The sequence below is a fragment of the Vanacampus margaritifer genome, chromosome 2 (assembly GCF_051991255.1).
Source record: "Vanacampus margaritifer isolate UIUO_Vmar chromosome 2, RoL_Vmar_1.0, whole genome shotgun sequence".
Classification (NCBI taxonomy): Eukaryota; Metazoa; Chordata; class Actinopteri; order Syngnathiformes; family Syngnathidae; genus Vanacampus; species Vanacampus margaritifer.
In genome coordinates, this window is record NC_135433.1 from 15,977,797 (window position 1) to 16,002,305 (window position 24,509).

Consider the following 24,509-nt stretch of genomic DNA (forward strand, 5'->3'; position numbering starts at 1 on the left):
ATTTAATACATTTTGAATAATTCTGTTTAAAATCAACCCTCGAGGGAAAATATAACATTCAATATAGGGAATTTGAGCTATTTGATCATTTTAATAATCATATGCTAGTTTGATGGAATTTACCATACTCGGACAACAATATTAATCATTTGACACTTCAATAACTTTTAACGCATTAGGCATCCAGATAAGACAGATAGAGTGTCTTCATTTAATGTATTCATTCTTAAACGAATGCATCCAACCATCACGGATCTCCGGTGGGTGCGCGCGCGTCCCCAGCCCAGACAGCCGCGCGCCTGTCCTCCAGACGGCGGCGGCGACAAGGAGAAGGCGGCCGGGCCTGCCTGACTGGGATGAACGCGGGACGCCGACGTCAGAGCAACAAGCGAGCAACGCAGCTCGGCCGGGCCACGTAGTGGGGCGGCTCGGGTCGCCAGTGGCACTGGGCACCCATCTCCAACGACCCCGCGCCGCGGTTCAAAACGGGACAGCGGGTTCTTTTTCACCCTCCCGCGGTTGAAGAGACCCGGATTGTGAGCTACCCTGCCTGCATGGGCTTCGGGAGGAGGTCGCTTCGCACGGAGGTAAGCCTACCAACCAACAAGTCAGTCAACCAGCCAGCTAACCAGATAGCCAGCAGGACGGCAACTTCACCCAAGACACCCCGGAGGATGCACTCATTGTTCACCGGTAGCCGAAGCAGCGGTGACTAGCTCAGGTGAGCGGCCGACTTGGCGACAGCGTCGACCCAGGGTGCCAATACAGCACTACGACCCCCGGTTTGTTATTATTTGACATTTTGTAGGCAGTCGTAGCTTCATATTGGAGACTCCTGACTAGTAATATTAACGAAAGTACCACTTATGATTTCCCCCCCAATTGATTTATGATTTTCCCCTAAAACTGACACACTTTTCCCTCCTAAACGCGCTGTGTCGACGTTGTTGAGTTGTCGCTGCTCAAATATCTGACGTTACTCTGTTAGCTCTATGCTAGTTAGCATCACGTTGGGCGGATTTGGGCTGGTGGGGAAAAAAAAGTGAAAGTCTCGTCTTAATTCTTTTGGTAACACGCCATTAACCACTGCTCTTTTTGCGTCGCGACGGTGGCGGAATTGTTGCGGAATATTCGACTTTCACCTTTCAGCTAACGTGGCCAAGTTAGCATGTCATGTGTGTACAGGTTAATACATATGATTTGCGGGGGTGTAGCTTAGCATGCTAAGTAGCTCACGTTAACCGGGGCCTGTGCTGTGTTGGTGCAGGTTCCTGCGTTTGTTTTAACCCTGTGCTCACTTCCCGGTTACTACGTGGTTAGCCATTGATTGGCATTGCCAACATACAACCAGACGAAGCTAAATAAAAACGCAACATAACCGCAGCCATACTTCCAAAAATTATGTGGAATGTAGGTCACCACTTTGCCCCAAAAATGGCAAACAAGCAGGGCCCAGTCTACATTTTATCGAACACTTAAATACGATGCTAATTTGTTGCAATGCTGTCAAATTATATTTCACTTTCCATCTTGGCGATGATGACTTTTGAAATTTAGATAGATTTTTGAAAAAGTGTTAGTCTTATTCCATCTTTGTTATTATATGCCATCGGTACTAAAATGCAGGTATAACAATTATGCAGATGATAGTACCCTGTATGTCTCTACAGAAAGTATTGGGACTGTTTACAGCTTCCTTCAAGAATAACTATTATGCATTTCTAACCGGGTCGATGAGATAAAGCTAAAACGTAATGTTTTGAAGGCAAATTGGCCTGTTTTTCTAACATGTGCAAAAGGAGGTTAGAAAAGCCAAAGGATTTAGTACTGATAAAAAAAACACTATCCTGTCTTTTCACATTAATCACATGGTGTCTAAAATGAGTAGAAACTTCTCCAATCTTAAAAAGAGTACCTATTTGTTAAATGAAACAATTATCAGATTCACATTATCAATTCAGGCCTTGGTCTTGTCTTATCTGGACTCCTACCCAACAGTTTGGTCCAGTGCGCAAGAATTTGGAAATTTTCAAAATAGAGTGGCTTGCCTAGACCTCCGCTGTTCAATTTAATGCAGTGTTGACAGCATGCATGCCAGGCTTTCTTGGATGATGGTGGTTGATGCAGTCTTATTTTGTCTTCAAGAAATATCTATATTTCAGGTAAGCCTGGCTTCTTGTTTTTACAAATGTTACCATTTACCAAGCACTGAAAGGCATAACTATCTTATGACACATGACAGGTCCTAGGTAATTACTTGACCCCGTCTATTCCAGTAACTAATGCAATCAAAATAACGGATACTGGAACCATCTTCCCCAATACCTACTTGTTCTGGTTAAAACACAAAGAGTAAACTTTGTAATGATAGAGGTAAAAAAAAAAAAAAGTTGTAGCATTACCAGCAAAGGCGTGTAATGTGAGAATTTCCATTGAATTTTCATTCATTGTAGGTGCAAAAGGTTGTAACTATGAGAGTTAAATGTTGCAATGATATGCGAAAACTAAAAATCTTACAGGAAAATAAATTTGTAGGAAGGAATGCATCAGTTTTATGATTATAATAATGACCTGTTAAAACGACCTAATGCTCTGAGGAAGATGGTACAATGGGAAAAGTCATATTAAGTATAGGGATGGGCCTGTTATCAATTTCAAGGTATACCGTGGTTTTGCAAAGTCACTGTTTCAAAACCTCAAAAACTTTTCATCAGCTACAGTATATGTTTTATTCGTTTTTTTTGTTTGTTTGTTTGTTTGTTTGTAGTCATCCATGAAACAACTTCCCTCTCCTCTTGTTGGTGTAAGCAGTCAGTGGGCCCAATTACTTTTCCAACTTATCTATAAAGTCTGCTATTTTGATACTGGGATATTCAATAATGTCCTGTCCCTTTCCTCCAAACTTTACCAATTCATGCTCGTAAAATTATGGCCTGCTATTTCTTGCTTTTATTCTCTTAAAAATGTTTGGTAAAAAAAAAAAAACAGACATTTTTAATGTACCTATAGTAATAAATGTACTCATCTTTTTCTTTTCTCCTGACATTACAACGTTGTTTTCTGAAACTTTATCCATGCATCCATTAATTGAACCGCTTATCCTCACTTTATTCAAATTGTGAGGTAGTATTTATTTCTTTGCAGTGTGGCCTGAATAGTCTTTGTCCCCGAATGATTAATGCCAACCAAAGTAACTACTTTGAAGGATGTGATTGGGAGTCCTGAGGGGTCAAATACCTCGCGAGGCGTGGGGGACCCCTGCAGCGTTGTACTCAGTGAGCGGGTTAAGGTCTTACGAGTTTTCCACGAGCGAGGAATGTGAACCCTCGCACCGTTCCCCTCCTGCAAGCGGTGAAAAGCTCATTAAAGTCTGAGCACCAGCAAGCTTGACTGCTTCCCAGGTCACTGTCAGCTCCACACTTATGAACACTTGCCCCATTTATGATGTTGCTCGTAGTACTGCGCGGTGGACTTGCAGAGTGATGCTTCCATCCTGTCATCTAAAAGCCACAGTCACATATTATCCAGTGTTTGTGTGAGTCACGTTGCGGCCTACCCCATATGAAACCAGTTTTTGGTTTCTTGTGAGTGTCTCTTGAGGCACAGTTGAAGTCGATGATGGCACTTTGATTTTGCTGAGAATTACAAAGTAGCTTGCTAGCCACATCAGTTAAGATCAGCTGATCTTTTCTTGAAAATCACATCCATATCAGTTCCAGATCTGAGAGGACTCCTGTCTGCACAGTACAATAGATATTGAGAAGTCAGAAATTTGCCACATGAAAGTGCATTTTTTTCCACTCTGAGCGAAACTCTCAAATGACTCATCAACGATAATACGAAGCAGTGTGGACTGTGGAGGCATTTTTTTAATACGGGTGTTGCATAACTGTGCATGTGTTTGGGCTTTTAATCAGGTTAATTTGTGAAGGGCAAAATATTATAAGCTGCTAGCATGCTAGTAGGGGCTTTTTTTCATGCAGTTTGTGTTCCCCTGTCATCCACACTCGGGATGATCTAGTAGTCGGCTTTGTGTCAAATACGGCCGAGTTGCTCCGGCACAACCGAGCTTGCTTTTCCCGTGTGCTTGCAATTCTCAGGATGTCTCGGCATACTGTATACAAGGAGATTCTCATTTGTGCTTTTGAAGGATTATCAATTGTCAAATTTGTACCTAAAGGACCTATATTGTGCGTTTATATTGTACAATTTAAAGCACTTCCCAGGTTTAGAGGTGCAACAAATAGTTGATTAATCAACAACTAATTTGCTCTTTCTGTTGTGCCCGCCTTGGCTACATGGGGACAGTATCACACAGATGGATAAACTGTTAATTGAGCCATCTTAACTCCTGTCAGATCATCGGTATGGCAACGGAGGGTAAAGAATATATGACTGTGGGCACTGTTAATGTATGTAAATTCATTGCTAGTCAAACCCAGTTGTTTTCTTTACAATAATATGTTCTATGCGCCCCCACTAGTCTAAAGCACGGTATTCTGATTAATATTGCGTTTGTGGAATATGATTTAAACAGCAAAAACCAACCCGTTTGTCCTTCTCAAGGGGCGGCCATTTTGCCACGTGCTGTCAGCTGAAAATGACATTACAGTTGCTCATGGTTCTAGTAACGATCAATCAATTAAAGCGAGGACCCACTTGTTTTCTCTGGTTGGGAGGGGCTGGTGCTTGGAGAGCAGAATGACCTAGACTTTCTCATAGAGGGGCAAATGGAGGAAAACCACTTCGGCTGTGTTTTTGGTGAGGAATTAGCATTTTTACATGGATAGTAGCTCCAAAAAGTCGATTTTTCATGATACAGACCCTTTAACCCATAACCCCAGACCATGCCTCTAAAACCTAAGGGTGACTTTTGAGTCAGCCCCAGAAAACCTGAAGTTTTCCTGGAAATCCAACAATATTAGAAATAATTGATATCTCATCTCCTGAAGCAGATAGAAACATAATTCCAAAAACATTCCAGAGCTTACAACTGTGGCGTTCACACAAACCTTTATTATTAGTTATATATACTATTATTATATAGTTTATTATTATAAACCTTCAATACATATTGTTTTAAAATCAACTAACAAATGTCGCATCTGCGGGTATATAACTCGACATATTTTTACTTTCAACACTGGAGCGCACTTGTAATAACCTTGGCGGATCAAGTGGTAATTATTCATCGTCCATTCCGTTATAAAGCCGTCAAAATTTTCAACGTCCTCGTTGTCTACAAACATATTTCTGAACAATATGTCACTGTCAACTCGTTACACTGATTTGAATTCCTCCTGCGCCGTCGTCAATCGCGTCATTTATTTCATAACTCCTGCGAATCTGCATCAACCATAAACGCTCGAATAAAATTCCAGGACATGCTACGAGGCACACGTCACCCTCTCGTGTATGTTATGATTAATTTAATCGACTAAGAGACCAAAAACTGGCCAAAACAAAACGATATATCCGCTCTCCCGGGTTTAAAGGGAGAAGCGCGGTCACGCGCTCCCGGCCTTAATGGGTTAAATAATTGTTCACTATTTGCCAAAGTCAGGTCCGGCCGTATGTGATTTGGTGCCCTAGGCAAAGGTGTACATTGTAGCCCCCCTCCCCCAGACAACTACAAGTAATACAAATTAATAGCATAAGTACAGTGAAATACAACTGTTTAGTGCAATTTGTGCTGCCTTTATTAACTACAAAATGTTTTCAAACTATGTACGATATATTTGTGTAAGATACATATAAAAAAGTAAAGTCAATGTTTTGTTAACAATTGACAACAAACTTGACGAAAATTAACGCTATTTTGATGTTTATTTTTATAGACAATTCTGATTGACTGACATATATGCCTCTACCCTGGGCCAGTTTTTCCTCCTCCTTTCGCCGCTTTCTTAATGCAGTACCTGAGGGCTTGGACTTTTTCATTGTAAAGGTTTTTGATGTATAGACAACAACATAATCGAGCCATCCATCTATCAATAGCGCTAACACTCTGAGACAATGTGCGACCTCTCCCCTACCTTTCACTGTAAAGAGCAGCAGCATGTCAGATTCAGGGTGCCAGGTCATGATGTCATAATTATTTGGACTAGAAGCCATTAAAAAAAAAAATATATATATATATATATATATAACGTATATAAATAATGTAATCTAAAATAAATAAAATATATATGCTCTATAACATTTTGTAGCATGCTTCTTCCTTCCTTTGTGTGTGAACACACTGTAAGAGCTACAATACAAATAAACAAAAATTGCCATTAATAACTCAAACGGTATGTTTTGTGTATCCTTTTACCGTATTTAAGCCTTATACTAGGGTGACCATATTCTCATTTCCAAAAAAAGTGGACACTTGCCCCGGCCTTGAAATTGTGGTACCAGTTGCAGTTACACAGTGTACATAGGCACGCAATGCCAACCGGACATTTTCAGGAAATTATTTAAAAAAAAAAAAAAAAAAAAAAAAAAAACGGACGCCCCAACAGGACGTAAGAAAATGGTCTGTTCTCCCAAAAAAAGGACAGACACATTTGGTCACCCTACCATATACTATAAATGAATTACCTTTTATAGCATTGACAATCTCTTGAATACAATTTGTATTGTAAATAAACAGTTTAACCTTGCCTGTTGCCTTTATAAATACCTTAAAACAAAAATAAGCCATACAGAAATACAGATTATTAATTAATAAAACAGAATCTTGAGCAATAGCATTGCTAAATATTTACCAAGGAGCGTTAGCACACTCCAGTGGACGAGATCGGTAACGTTTTACTATGCAGTAAATAACACAATGAACATGAAATATAGCAACATTAGTTAAACAATGAAACATTGCTCCAACACGAACTTCGTTCCCTTCTCAGCCAGGTGCTAAAGAATCGTTCACTGAAATAGTTTCCTGTGGCGCGCACACGTCTTCTCTGCACTTGGAAGATGGCGCTACGTCGATTACTTACGTCAGTTTCTACCGGTTTATGAGACCTTTTCCTGTATCCTTCAAAAAAAAAAGTATCAACTATATTATAATAGCACAATAAAATAACGCAATTCTGCAATGCAAAAACCCCAAAAATAGTAGGGTCATTTACATATTTTATTTGAGAAAACCTGAGGGTGAATTTTTTTTTTTATCTTTGTTTTTTCTGCAATTTGGCACCCCCTTCACTAGATGGCGCCCTAGGCGACCGCCTAATTTGCCTATGCCCTGGGTCGGCCCTGGCCAAAGTGCTGCCACCATAAGCGCTTGTAACGGAAGTCTGTGCACACAAGTCAAAGGGGAAAAAAGTATCTCGAAAAACTCATATCTCCAGGCACCATTGTATGTTGTCTGAACACCTGATGTTACCGTTTTATGCCTGATCACAAAGTTACTGTAGGCTGTTTTGCTTTATCGTGGTAGACATTCCTCTTAACACAGTTTAAATCTAATATGCTATTGCTATACTGGCCTTTAGTTGAGGTAACTATTAACCCTCGTTTCCCATAGTTTGTTTGCACCGTCCTCTCTCTTTACTGATTGTTGACACCATTGTAGATGTTTATTAAAAGAGGTGCAGCATAAGATATCTGGGTCAACACAAAAAATGCAAGAACAGACAGACACGTGTTGTTTATTTCTGTGGGCCTTCTCTAGCTAGCAACACACCCTGGTGCACACTCATAATGGAGAGCCAGGTTGTGAGGTTGTGTGAGGTCAATTTGCAGTCAGCCGGGGACACGCACTCACTTGGATGTGTGCGCTTTAAGTCATTCTTTTAGCCTTTTTATGCTTTCAGCATATTTGCGGTTACGGTACCGACACTGCCATGCTTTAGGCCTTATTGATTTCTTTTTTGTTTTGTTTTAAAGGGCGGGGTTTGTCAGTTTATGTGTGCACAGTTATGTTCAAATGAGAAAAAAAATCTGTTGGATATTATTTATATTTTTGTTGTATTTACTTGATTGTCATGGAGAATCATAATATTTGCATCTTAATAGTGTAAAAGAAGTTCATAATAATCAGGCGGTTGTGGTTCAGTCGCAGAATTGTCTCATTTTTTTACCATTCTCTTTTATCACACAAGTGTAAAAGTAAGTTAACTCTTGTTAATAACAATATTCAAGCCGTGGTGATACATATGGTGAACTGAGTGCACTTAAATAGTGGTTTTCTTGCAGATGCAACTTTATTTTATTTGTTTACTTTCATTTTCATGCGTGTGTAAAAAAAAAAAAAAAAAAGGCTAACCACAGATAATATTCAGAATATGTTGGTTAATCTTCTAGCTTGTGCGGTTTTTTTTTTTTTAACAGTAATTATAGTCCCAAGTGTAATAAGTGAACCATTAACTTTCACACAAGTGTGAAAATGTTATCCATTGCTAAAGGCAAACAAACACCTATTCAGCTAAATCAATTGAAGTGGTCTTCTACTTCCAAATTAAATTAATATGGACTTTGTAGAATTTTTTATTGGGCCAAAAATCAGTTTTTAGTAACAAATGAGTCAGCATGACATTTGTTTTTTTTAATTCCCAAATGGTTCTTGAGCACTGATAGTCTTTTGACTTCACTCAACGTCTAAATCTATACCATGTAAAATATTTATTGTATCTTATTGAATCTACACCCATTCAATTGTGAGGACTTGTGGTTTTCACTTGTATTTGCAGCAGTGCAAATGCGGTCAATGCGTTGCTGTAGTTTCGCTCTAGACTTTTTCTGTATCAAAACAGCGGAAGAGAGTTTTTTTCTTCCCCCTCAACTCATCAGTGTGTGTTTGTTTTTTTGTAGGTGATGCTCTGTTCATGGACCCTGATGGCAGAAAGACGTGAGGTGTTCCTTTCTTCCTCCTTAACTGCTCTGCTCTTCACAGGAAGTGAACTTTAGCTTCGTCAGCTGTTATTTTAAAGCTCATGGAGGTGGGCTCGTAATGTCTTTACTCTTTATGATGTAGTTGCCTCGGACGACATGGACACTTTGTTTGAATCCGGTTGACTGTCTCAAAGACCTCATCCCCTCCTTCCTGTTGAGGGAAGGTGGGGGTTTGGTGCACCTTACCCTTTTTAGTGGAGTCACCGCAACATCATAACTTTTAATGAAATCCTGCCAAAGCCTCAAGGAGGAGGTTTCTGTACCGTGCCTGGGCGGGATGTCACAGGAGGAGGGACGCAGGCCGCAGGTGTCACAGTCTTACTACCACCCCCCTATCCCTGAGGTGGACCTGACGGGCAAGCTCTACAAGAGGGAGGCTGGTGGAAAGCCCTACTCTATCCTGGTGGACAACAAAATGGCGACTAAAACGGCGGCGGCCGACATCGCTCAGCAGTATTTCCGTGAGGGTGCAGCAGGACATGACATACGGCAGGCAGACGAGGCCACCTCCGAGGAGACAGAAGATGACGACGAGGAAGAGGAGGACGGAGAGGAGGAGGGTTTTAAGCGCGAGCAGATCATTGTGGAGGTAAACCTCAACAATCAGACCCTCCACGTATCCAAAGGCGACAACAAAGGTGGTGCGGCTGGAGACGATTCTGAGAGAGGTTGCAGCGAGGATGACGACGATGGGGAAGACGGTGAGGACGAGAGCCCGGACGAGGATGGCGACAATGATAAGGTTGAGGAGATCGAAAGTCAAAGGACAAGGTCAAAGAGGGCCCACAGAGGTGCGAGTGGCGCTACCAGCCAGCCACAGAGAAAGAGTCTCCGGACGCCTCTAAACTCGCCGGTCCCCGGGATGACCACCAGGGGGCGACGAAAGTACGCAGAGACGGCAAAGATCCAGCGTCGCTCTGCCCGCTCCGTGCCGCCCTCTGCGGGCGCTGCGGCACCGGGCGGCAAGGCCGAGGGCGAGAAGGAGATGCTGGCGTGCGAAAAGTGCCCTCGTGTGTTCAACACACGCTGGTACCTGGAGAAGCACATGAATGTCACGCACAGGAGGATGCAGATCTGTGACAAGTGTGGCAAGAAATTTGTCCTAGAGAGCGAGCTGGCCTTGCACCAGCAGACCGACTGTGAGAAGAACATCCAGGTGAGAAGGCTTCACACTCTTCACTCGTGGTTAGCACGTCTGCTTCGTTAGGTCCTGGTTTTGAATCTCGGATGCATGTCTCCCTTGCTCGCGAGTGTGTTTGTGTGTCTCTTTTTCAGATACTCTAGCTTTGTCTGTCTTTCACGTTCCAAAAACATGCATGTTGGGTCCAATGAAGATTAGATTTGTCCGTTGGTGCGAATCTGAGCGTGACTGGATGTTTGTGGCTCTGACATTGGCTAACGAGCAGTCCAAGGTGTACACTCCCTCACGCTCAATAAGTTAGCTGGGATAGAGTCCAGATCATCCACAATCCTAATGAGAATAAGCTCTTTTAAAATGGATAGATGAATGGGTGGCAGCGCTCCCTTGTGTGTCCGGCAGCTATTGCAATGTAAGACATTACAAGCATGTCAAAAAAAAAAAGTGTTCATCTGGTTGGTGCAAAAGAAGTCTGAAGCGCTTGACACAAAAATAGTGCTTTGACACCATCTTGTAGCCTTATTAGGAATTGTAAACTAAAAGGAGGCTGTCACGTGTTTCGTATCCTCTGTGAATAACACAAATCATTCAAAAATCAAAATAAACTTATTAAAAGTGACATACAATGGAGACATTTTAAGAATATTACATTAATTTCATGTGATTAATATGCTTCTTTTTTTTTGCACACAAAAAAATCCCAAATTGTTCCTAGTACTGTACAAGGGCCAATTAAAATGTATTTTTCCCACACTTTATAGGCATTTACCAGTACCTAGAGGTTGTAAAAAATAAAAGAAAAACGTACTTATATTCAAACATTATTGTCTGTTACCAAGGTATGTAAATATGAATTTATATAAGTTGTCCAGCATTGTTGCGGACATTTCATTTTCCGTTTCAAGTGCAGTACAGCCAAATAAGAGCTTTGTTGCCTCCTAATTGCTCCTCATTACTTACTTCACTGATGTTCTTCTCAGCAATGGTTTTATGATGAAAAGTAAGTACATGTGTTTGTATCCTGCAGTTGGTCTGAAAGGCTGAATGGTATTAGCTGGGTATATTTACGGTTAAATATATTTATCCATCTTGTGTCTTGCTGTTTCCTCGATGGTATGTGTTGTTGGACTTGTTTTCAGCCAGCAGAGGGACTCAGAGTTTCAGGAAAGATACAGTACACAACGGGCATGATAGTTCACATGCATTGCATTTATGGCTCGCCATTGTCCATTTCAGTTGTTGTTCATGTTTTGTTTCCAGTGTGTCTCCTGTAACAAATCCTTCAAGAAACTGTGGTCGCTGCATGAGCACATCAAGATTGTGCACGGCTACGCCGAAAAGAAGTTCTCGTGTGAGATCTGCGAGAAAAAGTTCTACACCATGGCCCACGTCCGCAAGCACATGGTTGGTGAGTGAAGTGGAACAGTCGTTGGCCACCACATCACTCAAAGACGATGGATACATGATTTTTGCCATTGTCATGCATTTTTTTTAGTCAGTTCTACCTGTTTACGTTTTGCACATGAACGGTACACTGGATCCTTCAACGCAGTGCTCTCCAACCTCACTGCACATATTTTTACAGTGCAACATCAATTAACGTGTATTTAAAACACTGACTTGCCTCCGCCAGCTTAAAGCTAACATAGAATGGGAAACTCCATAGATGGGCTAACGAATATGAGCTATTTAACAGTGTTATACCATGAATATAGGGACATTGACATAAGTCATCTTTTTTTCTTACCACAATGGTTTCAAAATTACTTCAAATCTATTGTGGTGGTGTGGTGAGAATTATGTCCAAATGTTGTTTGGCTGTAAACACCACCATAATAGATTTCAAATGTATTTTGATCCATTGTGATGGTGTTCGGAGCCAAAAAGATGTCAATGTCCCTATATTTATGGACCTGACTGTATAACACACTTACATAGCTCATATTTGTTAGCCCATCTATGAAGTTTCCCATTATGTTAGCATTAAGCTAGTGTAGGCATTGGCAGTGTCATTGTTTTAAATACACGTTAAATGATGCTGCACTGTCAAAATATGTGCCGTATGGTTGGGGAACACTGCTTTGAATGATCCAGTGAACTCTTAATGTACAAAAAAAGAACTGTGTCCATGTCCATGTGTTGGGACACCCATCCATCATTGTTAATCCATCCATATTTCAAGCCAATCCGTCATTCGTCAATTGCTCAGCAAAATGGGACATCCGTCAATGACGGATTGACAAATGTATTGACAGATTGCCGATTACATTGACGAACAAAAACCCCCTTCCATCAACGCTTAGTTCCTCAATTTTTGAAGTCTCCAGTCAATCGTCAGGGAACAGATTACACTCTCATTACAAGGCACCCAGAGCTTGGCAAGTACTACGGCACGGTGCCGGATTTCCGGCGTAAGAGCCACTAGCGCAATGACAAATCTAGCAAAGTAAACAAATACATGTGGGAAATATTTAACACGTCTGGAAAAACACCGCCAATGTGGAGAAAAGGCAAACTTCAAAATAAACCTTCCCATACCAAGTAATATGTGAAGCGCAATGCCAATGCACACTTTTATTTTGAAGTTTTTCCTGGGAGTGTTTTGCCAGTCGCGGCGCAATGGATGACTTGACTCGTCCTGCGGAACGTGTGTCTGCCGTTCTTATTGCCGGCGTAAACTATTACGACCAAAGTCAACAAAACAACTTCGTACAGAAATCACGTTCGATCGCCAAATAAGGGCAATAAACAAAGACTTAATTACGCTGACATTGTATTGCACAGTGCCTTTTGCCAGTGTTTAGGGCGTCTACAGTGTAATGGGATTGATACACAAGAGCCGACAAACGACAGCTACATACATACCTCGTCGCCTCCCATGTCAAATCGACACACGGGAGGCGACTAACGACAGTGAAATACATACCTCATCGCCTTGCAGGTCTACACACACCGGACACGATAAGCAACCGTGACGGCGGCAGCAACATACGTCACTCTCCTGTTACAACAGATTTGATTGTCTATTAAAATTAAAGAAAACTTACCGGACCAATTAACCCTGTACCAACAAGCTCTCATGCACTAGTCTTTTTGTTGACGTCACGGAAATGATTGCGTGAAGTATTGTACAAATTGATATTTTTGTTCATTTATTTTTAACAAAATGATAAACGCTGCTAAAATTATCTCATTCATTTTGCTGGATAGCCCACTGTGTGTAGCATGCCCTGCGTTCATTGGCTCATCAATGAAACCTTCGCTGATTGGTTGAAGCCCCGGCGACGGTGACAAAAGTTGAACATGTTTTAACGTTCTAGTATCGCGTCGCGGGCCTACGTACGCGCGCGATTTTTTACATGCACGAATGTCGTGTCGCCAAGGGGAAAGCGGGAATGCGATTTTCGCCTTGTCGCCGTGCTTCCATAGAAAATGAATTGAGAGCGAGTGACGCCGCCTCCCGTGTAAGCCTCCCATAAGCGCCTCCCATAAGCGTGCTAACGATACTAGCGGCTGCAGCTAGAGTGCACACTTTGATGCTGACAGCCGGACACAGTTGCCGTTCCTAGAGATCAGTTTAATAAACCGAGCTCACTAAATTGTGCAGTTGACGGTCGGCAAAATCGCAACTGTGGTTCTGACGTCACTTTCTCACAGACCAAAAACTACTCAACTCAGAATTGAATTTCATACAAAGTGCTGCTGTACATTGAGTAAAAATCAGTCATGGAATAAAGACAGTTAAAACAAAAATAACACCAAATAAATTAATAATTATCTTAAGTGGGTAAATGAATAAATGAATAAGTCAATAAAATAACACAAGTGGGTAAGTAAATAAAATACATAAATTAATAACAAAATACAGCAGGCATCATAAAACATTGAAACAATGAGTCTCATGCAGAGTCAAACGCCAAAGAACAAAGATGTGTTTTAAGAGTGGGTAAAGAAGGGAGGTTGCCTAATATTTAACAGAAGGTCATTGCAAAATTCGTGTGGAGACATTTATCTAAAATCTCCCTAACATTCTAGAGAGGAAAACAATGTGCTGTTAGCACAATTTAAGTTAAAAAAAATAATAATAAAAGTTGATTATCTAGAAATGAAAGTGGTTGATCATTAGTAAGTGGAAATATATTTTTAATGTCTTCTTTATTCATAATTGTTCTTTCACCATGCAAAAATATTATTTTTATGGATATTTGAATACCAAAATATTCTATAGCTGCAGCACTAGAGGGTAGCGCAACCCGCAGTGCTATACTGTACTATACATAATAGCAATGGATAATGAAAGAGATGACCTGACACTTGGGGAGGACTGGCTATCGGGAATTTCATGAGTTTCCCAAATGCCCAGTCCATCCACTGCGACGAATCAAATGGTAATGGCTTAATGTCGGTCGAACAACGAATCCGCATGTTAGACACTGCAACACCGCTCCCCTGAAAAAGTTCAGGCTCTTAATTTTTTTTTAACTTAAAGCCCTGACAAGGCACCACTGCATAATCTGTTACAGAGTCAAAGTGTTCTAACCAAATGTTTTGACAATACAGGTAATAGGGGTGGGAATCTTTGAATGTCTCACGATTCGATTCCGATTTTTGGGTGTGCGATTTGATTCAGAATTGATTTTCGATTAAGAACGATTTTTTTATTTCAAATTTTTGGATTGACTGATTTTTGCTTCAATTGATAGATTTTCAAGGAATCGTAATGATCTACTCCAGTCTGACTCGCTAATGTTAATTAGTGCTAATGTGGCTACAACTCAACAGTGTATCAGACCGTGTGGAACCACACTGCCCCTAAGTGGCCAGATCAGGTACAACATGAACAGCTCTCCCAAAACATAAACAAATGGAAGACAGTATAAAATGACAATAAAATCGATTTTGAATTGTACTAAATGAGAATCGTGATTCTTATGAGAATAGATTTTTGGGCACACCCCTAACATTTTAACTTTTAAAATGAAATATGCAACCATTAAACGTAAGCCAATTGGTTTTCCACATGTGCCTTACATATCATTTTCAAACATTCTATTCAGCATATAAAGGAGTTAACCACCATCAAATATGAAATGAATCATGAAATGAATAGTGAAATTTTTCATTTTATTTATGATATGAAGTGTAGCCCCTCGTTGAGGATTGTGAATAGGTGTCCTGAAAAGCAAAAGTAGAGGCAATGCAATTGCCCGCTGAACAAATATCTTTGGTGTTATGCTGAGTTCAAAGTGTGATTTGGCTTCATCTCACGCTTCCCTTCTCTCTCTCAAACTGTACGTCGTCTCTGTCAACACGCACAGCTCACACCAAGGACATGCCGTTCACCTGCGAGACCTGCGGCAAGTCATTCAAGCGCAGCATGTCCCTCAAAGTGCACTCGCTGCAGCATTCTGGAGAGAAGCCCTTCCGTTGCGAGGTGAGACAACGCCAGCCAGCTCAAGCTCTGTGTTTTACATACATGCTAAATGGCACATTTACACTTTTTTTTTATTGAATTCTGATGGAAGCATGGACCATTGTTGCATCATGCTTTTAAATGCTATACTGTATGTGACGCAGCAACAGATGCGCTCCACACCCATCAGTCTCCACAATTAAGTACTACATAATTCTCAGTCTTTGCATATTTTCAGATACTATCTTCAAACATGCATATATTATTTAAAAACAAATCTCTTAAAATTTCTTTTATGGTTCTTAATTTCTATGTCCCAGTACTTTTGGCAATATGTTTAGACTGTAACACACACACACACACACACACACACACACAACTGTTGTAGGTTTCCTAAGCTTTACATTGGTATTTATTCTTGCCATTTTCCCGTCCCGCCTTTATGAATTCGAGTGGACAGATGGAGCGTTGTCCTTCACCCGAGGCCGTTCAGATGCAATGTGTGCACGGGTGGAGCCGCTCTAATTAAATGCGAGACTTCACCCTGCCCCTGTAGTGTGTTATTACAGGCTTATTATAGCAGCCTGTTACATTTAGGTCACTCTCTCCTCGGTGGTCTCGGCCCACACTGCCACGGCTGGGTTGATTTTAGCCAGGTGCTGTCACTGAGCAGTTTCAGCATGCAAACACAATCTGCATTTTGTTGATTTTGAGGAATTTGAATGACGTGATGTTTGTTTGTGTTATGTGAACTTCCAGAACTGCGACGAGCGCTTCCAGTACAAGTACCAGCTGCGCTCACACATGAGCATCCACATTGGACACAAACAGTTCATGTGCCAGTGGTGCGGCAAAGACTTCAACATGAAGCAGTATTTTGACGAGCACATGAAAACACATACAGGTGAGGAATTGTTCATGTGGTGGGCTTGAGTTTTGAGCCACTGTGAGATCGTATGTGAATTCACATTTTCGCTAATCTAACTAAATTAGGTTCCTGGCCTCTGATTCGGGCTTTCTATTGGGCTCACTTTTCATATATTCTACCGCCTTCTTTTCTCTGTTCCAGAGTTCTGGTTTATTTACAGTGTTTGTGGTCCAAAGTTGGACTTTTATTCTGCCAAATGCATTTCCCAAATTCCAGGTTGAGCTACTCAGCCAATTGCCTTCTTAGCTCACCACTACTTGGTCAGCTTTAGGACCTAAAATACAAAAAACACACTGCATTCAAGTGCTGTGTGTCCATACTCTTTGGAATTCATTGGCTACTTGGACATGCAATGTAAATCCAGCCTTAAAGACATTTGTGTTTTTTGATTAAGAGAGTGTGACTTTTCATTTTTTTTTGTTGAATTAATTCCCGCTTTCCACTCTTTCGCACTTCCATGATATCACACTGTTTAAAACCGATAAAGATTTGGCGTTCGAAGCTGTACCATAGCAAACCGAACTGGGCTGCTGCATGAAAACGTGGCTTCTGCTGTCTAAAAGAGGAAGGGTGTGTGACATTGTTGAAATGCATGTTATAGTGAGACGTCGCCCATTTGTTGTAATGAGAGGTTCTGCAAAACATGAAGGAGTGCCGTGCATATGTAATGACTAGCCGCGCACATGCTGCCGATTCCATCCCTCTGATTTTCTCTGCCTGCTGCCTCGCCGTTTTCCAGAACCAAGCGTTTGTGGTCCGAGCCTTTTTCCATGGTTGCACACTGCTTCTATTTGTGATGTGTAATTACACAATTCCTTTCCTGTCCCAGCTGTGGGGAAAGACACACCCAGTCAAAGCCTGCAATACCGGCTGCACCCATTAGAATCAACATTTTATTTCAAGTACCACCTCGAAAAATACTTAAGTACAACCATCACGACCAGTTTTAAAAAAACAGTAGTGCAGCGCGTTTGTGTTCATCAAAAAAACGTTATTCCGCCAACGTATGTTTCAAGCCACTGCAACATTATCCACAGTTTGAACATTACCACTGAGCTGAGCTTGTATGAGATGAATAAAAATCAAACCAAATCAAAAAACGGTAGTTTTTATAACAATTTTTCTTGATCGTATGTTTACAAAGCCATATTCACTCATAATTCAAACGTATTGGAGTGCAGCACACACTGGCGTGTTCACGCAGTGTATCAACACATGTGAAGGTTAACCTTATTAGTTTAAAACAACTTACTTTAACCTGCAGAATCTGACACAGCACCCTGGTCAAAGGCAAAGCAAAGGATGTTTTTATCCATCTACGTTGCTCATCCTAGCTAGTGCAAAGCTACATCTGTAAGGTCCAGCATTCTGGTTTGCGAGCTCCTTTTCATTTATTGCTAGCACAGGCATTAGCAGGCCAAATATTCCCATAACTACTTCCAAACATCGTCTCGAATGAACTGCATATGTATCTTTCATGCATGTGCAGTCCCCATGTAGACACATCACAGGTACAGAGACATTAGGACCATGCAAACACTCCTGTCTGATGGCAGTTTGCTATAACGTGTTCTGACTCAAATGTGAAAATTCAGATTGCGCGTTTGTTTTTTAAGGCCACTTAGCAACTCAATTTGTGCACAGCCCTAGTACTTAACAAATGTACAGTACTAGATTTAACAAGATTTGATCGGCTTTGTAACATTATGCCCGGTTTGAACATTTAAACTATTCTTCGCATAGCATGTGGCATGTGCGTGGACCACTCTTTGAGAATCACCGCATTAGCAACACGGAGTTGTACCCCACAAGTGGATTCATGACATTCTTCCCACTATAATGTAACGGTTACACAAGATGGCTGTCACCTCTCATGTTCAAGCTGGTTTGTCGACGACGACGACATGGCAGATGAAGGCGTTTCAGAGAGCCCTTCAGCAGCCGGTGGAGGGACGGTTGCGTGGGCGCGCGCCAGCGGGCACATTGAATACCCGCGTGGAGGAGGTTAATGAGAGTGGCTGTTCCGACCGTTCATTTTCACGTCTCCTCAAAGTGTCAACTGTAATAGCTTCCTGCCGAGTGGGCGGCTCAGCGGCACAGACCCTCCGATGGAGATGGAGGCTTGTTAGCATTTGAGAAAAAGACGAATGGGAGGAAAAAGTGACGTTTGATAGAAAAATAGAAGTTGTTTTTATGCAAATGTTGAGTGTCATAATTAGGGTTGCATGTTGTAAAGCCACGGGACGTTTAGTTGGAGAATTTGGGAAATATTTCAAGAAATAATTTCAATTTTTTATTATAATGAAATGGATTGTATAGGAATGTATGGCTGGAATAAAATATGAACATTTTGTCAGACAATTATGCACACTATTACTGTATTTTAATGTTTTCTTATTTGTGACTGTAATTGCAATTGCGTCTAAAATGAAGTCGTCCAACTCACAATCCAGCTGAGTAGTGCCTTCTTCATGCATGTCTCAAATTAATACTGTGGCTTGCAGAAGTATTAGCCCTCTTTAAACTTTTGACCTTTAAAGCCACACTTCAGGCTTCAAACTGTTTTTTTTTTTATATATATATATATAGTTTTTTTATTCTTATTAATCAACACCAAGTGGAACACTTGTGAATTGGAATGAAATTTATAAGATATTTTGAACTTTTTTTTTTAACAAATAACTGAAAAGCATAGGCATGCAAAATTATTCACTTCCTTTTCTCTCAGTGCAGCCAATTAACTCCAGGTGTTCCATAATTTATTTCAGTTTTTTATTGGTAAAAAATAAATGGTTTAAAATATCGGATACATTCCGTTACACTTCAAGATTTTGTCAAACTTGGTTCACGACATGCCACGTCGGTCGGGCCAAAATCGGGCTATTTTCTTGTAGTCTGACCCCACGGCATTAGAGTTCTTGGTAATTAATTCAAATTAGTTTGATGAGCCCAGACAATTTAAAACAACACCCAATCAGCCTTGGTCGGTGCAGCTCGCCCGCTCAAAGCTCCAGCCTGGCTTAGCAAGACCCTGCTGCTGAGATAGTACTCTGATGCCCCCTGGGGAATTTAATTACCCTGGAAATTGTTGGTGGAAAAACACGCAAATTGAATTTTACCAAGATAAATTGAAAAGTTCGCCAAAAGTTCTGGCAGCGAAAAAGTCCCTATGTGTTTGATACCTGAAATGTGGCAAAAGGGCAAAAAGTTCAATGGGGCTGATAGTTACCTTCATCATTTGTAGGGTTACTTCTCTTACTGTCTGTTATTTCGATTTCCATTCAGCCTGCTCAATCACCCCCCCATAAAAAAAGAAGAAAAAAAGAAAAATGTCAGTCTAAATAAAGTTTAAAAAAATTAAGCATTGTGCATCATGATTTATTTTGTCGCAATCCAATTCATTGTCCTGCTCCTTCTGGTGTTCCCGTTTTGGCCCACGGAAGGCAGTGTAATACAGTCATGCAAACACAAATGAAAAATGACTACTGGAAGTGATTGTGTGATGCAATGGACAATTATAAATGGAACAAGGTCCCAAATCAATTAATTGATTATCAGAATAATTGTTGATTTGTTTGATTTGATCCAGTTTATCCCTGTTCCTTACTGTAATCCCCTATGTAATACCATTGTTTTTATTTTAACAGTCTGTCACCAGAATAATTATTTTCTTCTGCGCACAGGAGAGAAGCCGTTCATTTGCGAGATTTGTGGCAAGAGCTTCACCAGCCGACCCAACATGAAGCGCCACCGCCGTACGCACACGGGCGAGAAGCCGTACCCATGCGAGGTGTGCGGCCAGCGCTTCCGCTTCTCCAACATGCTCAAGGCTCACAAGGAGAAGTGCTTCCGGGTCACCAGCCCGTTGGTGCTGCAGCCCGGCGGCCCGACCGTGCCGGTCAGCATCTTCGCCAGCACTTTCTCCACCTCCTCCTCTTTGTCGTCTTCTGGTCCCGGCCCTTCCGCGGCCACCCCGCCGGCCGTCACCAGCACGAGCACCCAGGGGCTCAACCCATCCGACGCAGCCTTGCCCCCTCGAGCCCCTTTGGCACACGCCTTTGCCCACGTACAGCTCCACACGGCCTCCTCGCACCACCACCCTCAACAGCACCTTTCAAGCACACCCCAACCCGCAGCGCCTCACACCACCCACCATGCCCACCACCACCACCACCACCTGGCAGTGCCCCCGGTCTCCCACCTGCCCCCTCCCCCGGCCCTTTTTAAGAGCGAGCCTCTCAACCACTGTGGGCATGAAGACAGCACTTACATGCATCACATGGCTTCTGCTGATAAGGGTTCCGAAGCCCCTTAACATCACTGAATTATGAACCACATCCCGCGGGCACTGCCTCAGCCTCTCGTACCATCAACAACGTCCTGCATTTATAGACCACTGGGCCACTTTTTTAGCTAAACACATTGACACCAATCATTTGGCACTAAGTTAAGATACGTTTTCACCAAGCAGGTTGTGTGTGTGTGTGTGTGTTTTTATCCATCATCAAAAGTACTAAAATATCCTGCACTGCCAATTTGTCAGCTCCCTTTTGTTGGGGTACCGTACCAATTTTTTGTCACATATAGTAGTACATATTATAGAAAATGGCGCGGATGATAAAGCAAAGCCTGGGACAAAGTAATTTAAACATTTCTGGAATTAGTAAAAGAAACAAACAATCTTTGGATGGCAGTCAGCCAAGTGTCTTGTGGCAGAGAGACGCTCTCATATGACGTCATCTCATGCCACAGTCTCCTCTCCTCTCAGTATTTGCAAAAATCATAACAAATGGAAACGGGATTAAGTCGCATGTTCGTTTTGCACATTTTCACAAAATTCACTTCAAAATTCCAAAACATTTGGATGGATATTGTTTACCACGGCCACAGGCTAAACTGGTCTGTATTTGTTTCCATAGCACATGTGTGGCTACAGCATGAAGCAGATCCCATCCATCACCTGATGTGATGGTCAATGGGGGGAATTGGTAAGCCTCTGTGACTGTAAAGGGAGAAAAAAATGAAATACATTTAGGTTACCTGAGGAGAAATTGTCATTTCAAGGTAAAAACTGGTCTTAAAGAGCAGACACGTTTTTAAATTGGCCATTTTGATATTCCCGATTTGAACCAGTACGTCAAAACAACCAAACCATACCACGGTGAACCCAATTAAAGTGGACTGTTTGGTGGAAACGTAGCTTAATGATAGCGCCTGCCCGTATTTGTTCTAAGCATTTCTCTGGATCCCAAAATCTTGGACCTTCTGAGTAGCCCATCACAAGGCTCTTCGTGTAAGGGTGCTCCTCTGGAACACATTTGACATTTTATGTGTATTTGAAAGACTCAGACTGATCTGGACCTCCTATTTAAGATAAGCTACACAACCTTTACAAACGGCAAGTGGATTGCGAGTGGACTTTTTATTTTATTTTTGCTTCTCCTGGAAGTCAAAAATACTCTGTGAAGGTTGCCGCTGGTTTTACACAGTGCCATGGATTCCAGTGTGAGAGTGAGGGGAGCAGTTTTTTTTTTATTATAATTTGTTTAGACTTCAAATTGAGCTGTTGAGTCAGGTGTAATGAGATTCATTGTGGTTTAATGGTGCTTTCCATTCCAGTGGACGCAGTTTCTTAACTTTATCTTTACTGTTCAAATTTCAATAATAATACCCTCATCCCCCTCCCGAATCATCACCACAGGCGGCACACTCATGTGGACCGGAGCAGGATATGATCATTCAGAAGAAACTGAACAGCGCAACCTCCTCTTCTTTTCCATACTGCCACTATGAGGGGCTGCACGCCCACCCCCCACTCCCCACCCTCCAATCAGAATCCAAACCCTCCATCTCTCCATTTCTGTCACGCTGCTCTCAATAATACGGGTCGCCATGTTAAAGCTCGTTTAACATGCTCACTATACACACACACGCGCTTTAGCGCCAAGGTTTTGGTTTTGGTTTAGCCCGTTGAATGTTGCCTACACAGGACGCGCAAATGTTTTTGCTTTTTGTTTTGCCCCCCCCCCCTGCATTGGACAAAATGGCAGCCACGTTGCAGCTTCCCGTTACTTTTACGCAATCAAATCGGTCACAAGTGATGACATTGGTAACAAAATGTATCAGCCGATGGTGAATGTCGTTTCCTTTAAAAGACGTCGAGCTTTGACTGTTATTCGACTTGCAGGACTGCGCAAATGTATTAAGCCACCGTTGGTATGTCAGTCAAAAAGGTCCTTTAGGAGAGCACAGATGACAGCGCAAATGTATTAAGCCACCGTTGGTATGTCAGTCAAACAGGTCCTTGAGGAGAGCTCAGATGACAAAATGGTTAGTTGTCAAGTTATCAATTGGAGGTGTGAATAGTTACATACAAATGTAGGGAAAAAATATCTATTTGAATATGATCATACGCCACTAAAAACATAATGGTTCTACCAAGTTTTGTGTAACTTGGTTGGGTTTTTGTTGCACAACCAAATGTAAGTGTCAAAATGGTGGCCAGGTCCTTTTGCGCAGGTCTGTTTTAGAACCAAGGTTCTTTATATATATATAATCTGTGAGCCTATGTTTGGGCAGACAGTAGCATTAAGGACTCCATCTTTCGACAGTATTCAGCCTGAAGTGGTAAAATGACATCGTTTTTAGGCATCCCCCGTCTGATGAATTGGACCTGCAGTTTGTTTGTGTGGCTCTTTGTTCCACTTCATTATGAGCTCATCATCCAGTTGCAATATGGCTCTTTGTCTTATCTGATGCCCCCCCCCCCTCTTTTTGTGTATTCTCTGCACTTTAGCGCTGCGTGGGCGAGGCGCAGGGAAGCATTGATTGTATTGTGGAACAGACCGCAGCCAAGGCTGCAAGCGGAAATGGTTGCTGTTTTTTTCTCCTTGTATGGTGAGGACAGGAGGAGAATGGTGGGTGATGTGGATGGGACCATAGCAAAAAAAAGGATGTGTACTCAAAATCATGTTCCTTTAAAAAAAAAAAAAAAAAGTGTCTTTCTGCTTTGCTGACGACACACTTGGCCATCCAAGCTTTGTCCGTTCTATAATTTTCATGTTTTTGCTAAAATGGCCGGATGATGATGATGATGATACTCGTCCTTTCTTTGCTGCATAGAATGCACTTTCTATTACTAAAACTCTTTGCTAGTTGCGAAAATAATAACGTTGTATATTCTAAGATGTTTTAAAAAGAAAAATCATTATACTTTTTTCTCCCCATCACCCTTCTTTGTATTTCTAACCACTTAATGTAGCATTATGGTGTATTTTATTATTATTAATGTATCTGGTACATGTGCAGCTTTATAATGTCCTGGTTTGTCTTTATTTTTGTATGTTCTCTGGAGATTTGAGGAACTTGGAAAGAGAAGTTGGGCCTTTCTTTTTTTAATAATGTACATTTACTGACTGCTAACTTTAAGTAAAAAAACAAAAAAAAAAAACAAGTAGCCACTAGTGTGACTCCTCTGTCCGGTTGCCTGGTAACAGTCCCAAACAAAGCAAAAGCCAACACGAGACCATGTGGAAGTAGGCCAGATGTGGATCTTATCTCAAACCGTGTCAACAGCTTTTTGGGTCAATAAGTGCGCGTACTGGCTGCACGTGAAGCCTCAAGGTTTTATTGGCTTTTTTTTTTTTTTTGGGTAGATATCCAGTTCAAAGTAGCTTGTATCGTGTTCAGGAGCGTTGACCTGGAGCAATTGATCAAATGTTTTTGCATCAGTGAAAAGAAGGTTGCTATTAAATGAGACTCGACTGAATAATTTACTGTCAAATGCAATCCAATGATGAAGCGACATGAAAATTAAAGCTGCCTGCCAGCTGTAATGAACTGGCCTTTACACCCTTTTTTAAAAGAGAAAACCCATGAAATGATCAGTGAATTTTGACATGCTTTGCCTACATTAGGAGGCATATGCAAAAAAGCCAAAGTATACCCTATTACCTCCTTTAAGCCAAATTGTCCGATTTTCCTTTAAAATCCTTTTCAAAATTATTTTATTTCTATTTTTTGGGTGTGTTGAAAGGTTGTGTTGAGTTCTGTGTGTACTGCACCGTTGTTTGTTTTGTTGTGTATTTTGTGTCATGCGAATGTGTCTGTGTGTGTGTGTGTGTGTGTGTGTGTGTGTGTGTGTGTGTGTG

General features: G+C 41.5%; 1 protein-coding gene across 4 annotated transcripts; it reads left to right on the plus strand.

Moving 5' to 3' along the window:
* Positions 1–254: 254 nt before the first annotated feature.
* znf652 (zinc finger protein 652) lies at positions 255–24,194 on the plus strand. Of its 4 annotated transcripts, none has more exons than XM_077556823.1 (6): positions 255–782; positions 8,800–10,036; positions 11,279–11,426; positions 15,337–15,452; positions 16,191–16,335; positions 20,043–24,194. In XM_077556823.1, exons 2-6 carry the CDS (start codon positions 9,104–9,106, stop codon positions 20,672–20,674), a joined length of 1,974 nt encoding a protein of 657 aa, XP_077412949.1. In that variant the 5' UTR covers positions 255–782; positions 8,800–9,103; the 3' UTR covers positions 20,675–24,194. The 4 variants fall into 4 exon arrangements, with proteins under 4 accessions (XP_077412949.1, XP_077412948.1, XP_077412947.1 ...); XM_077556822.1 differs by having other exon boundaries at positions 255–721; XM_077556821.1 differs by having other exon boundaries at positions 255–587.
* The last annotated feature ends 315 nt before the right edge of the window (positions 24,195–24,509 follow it).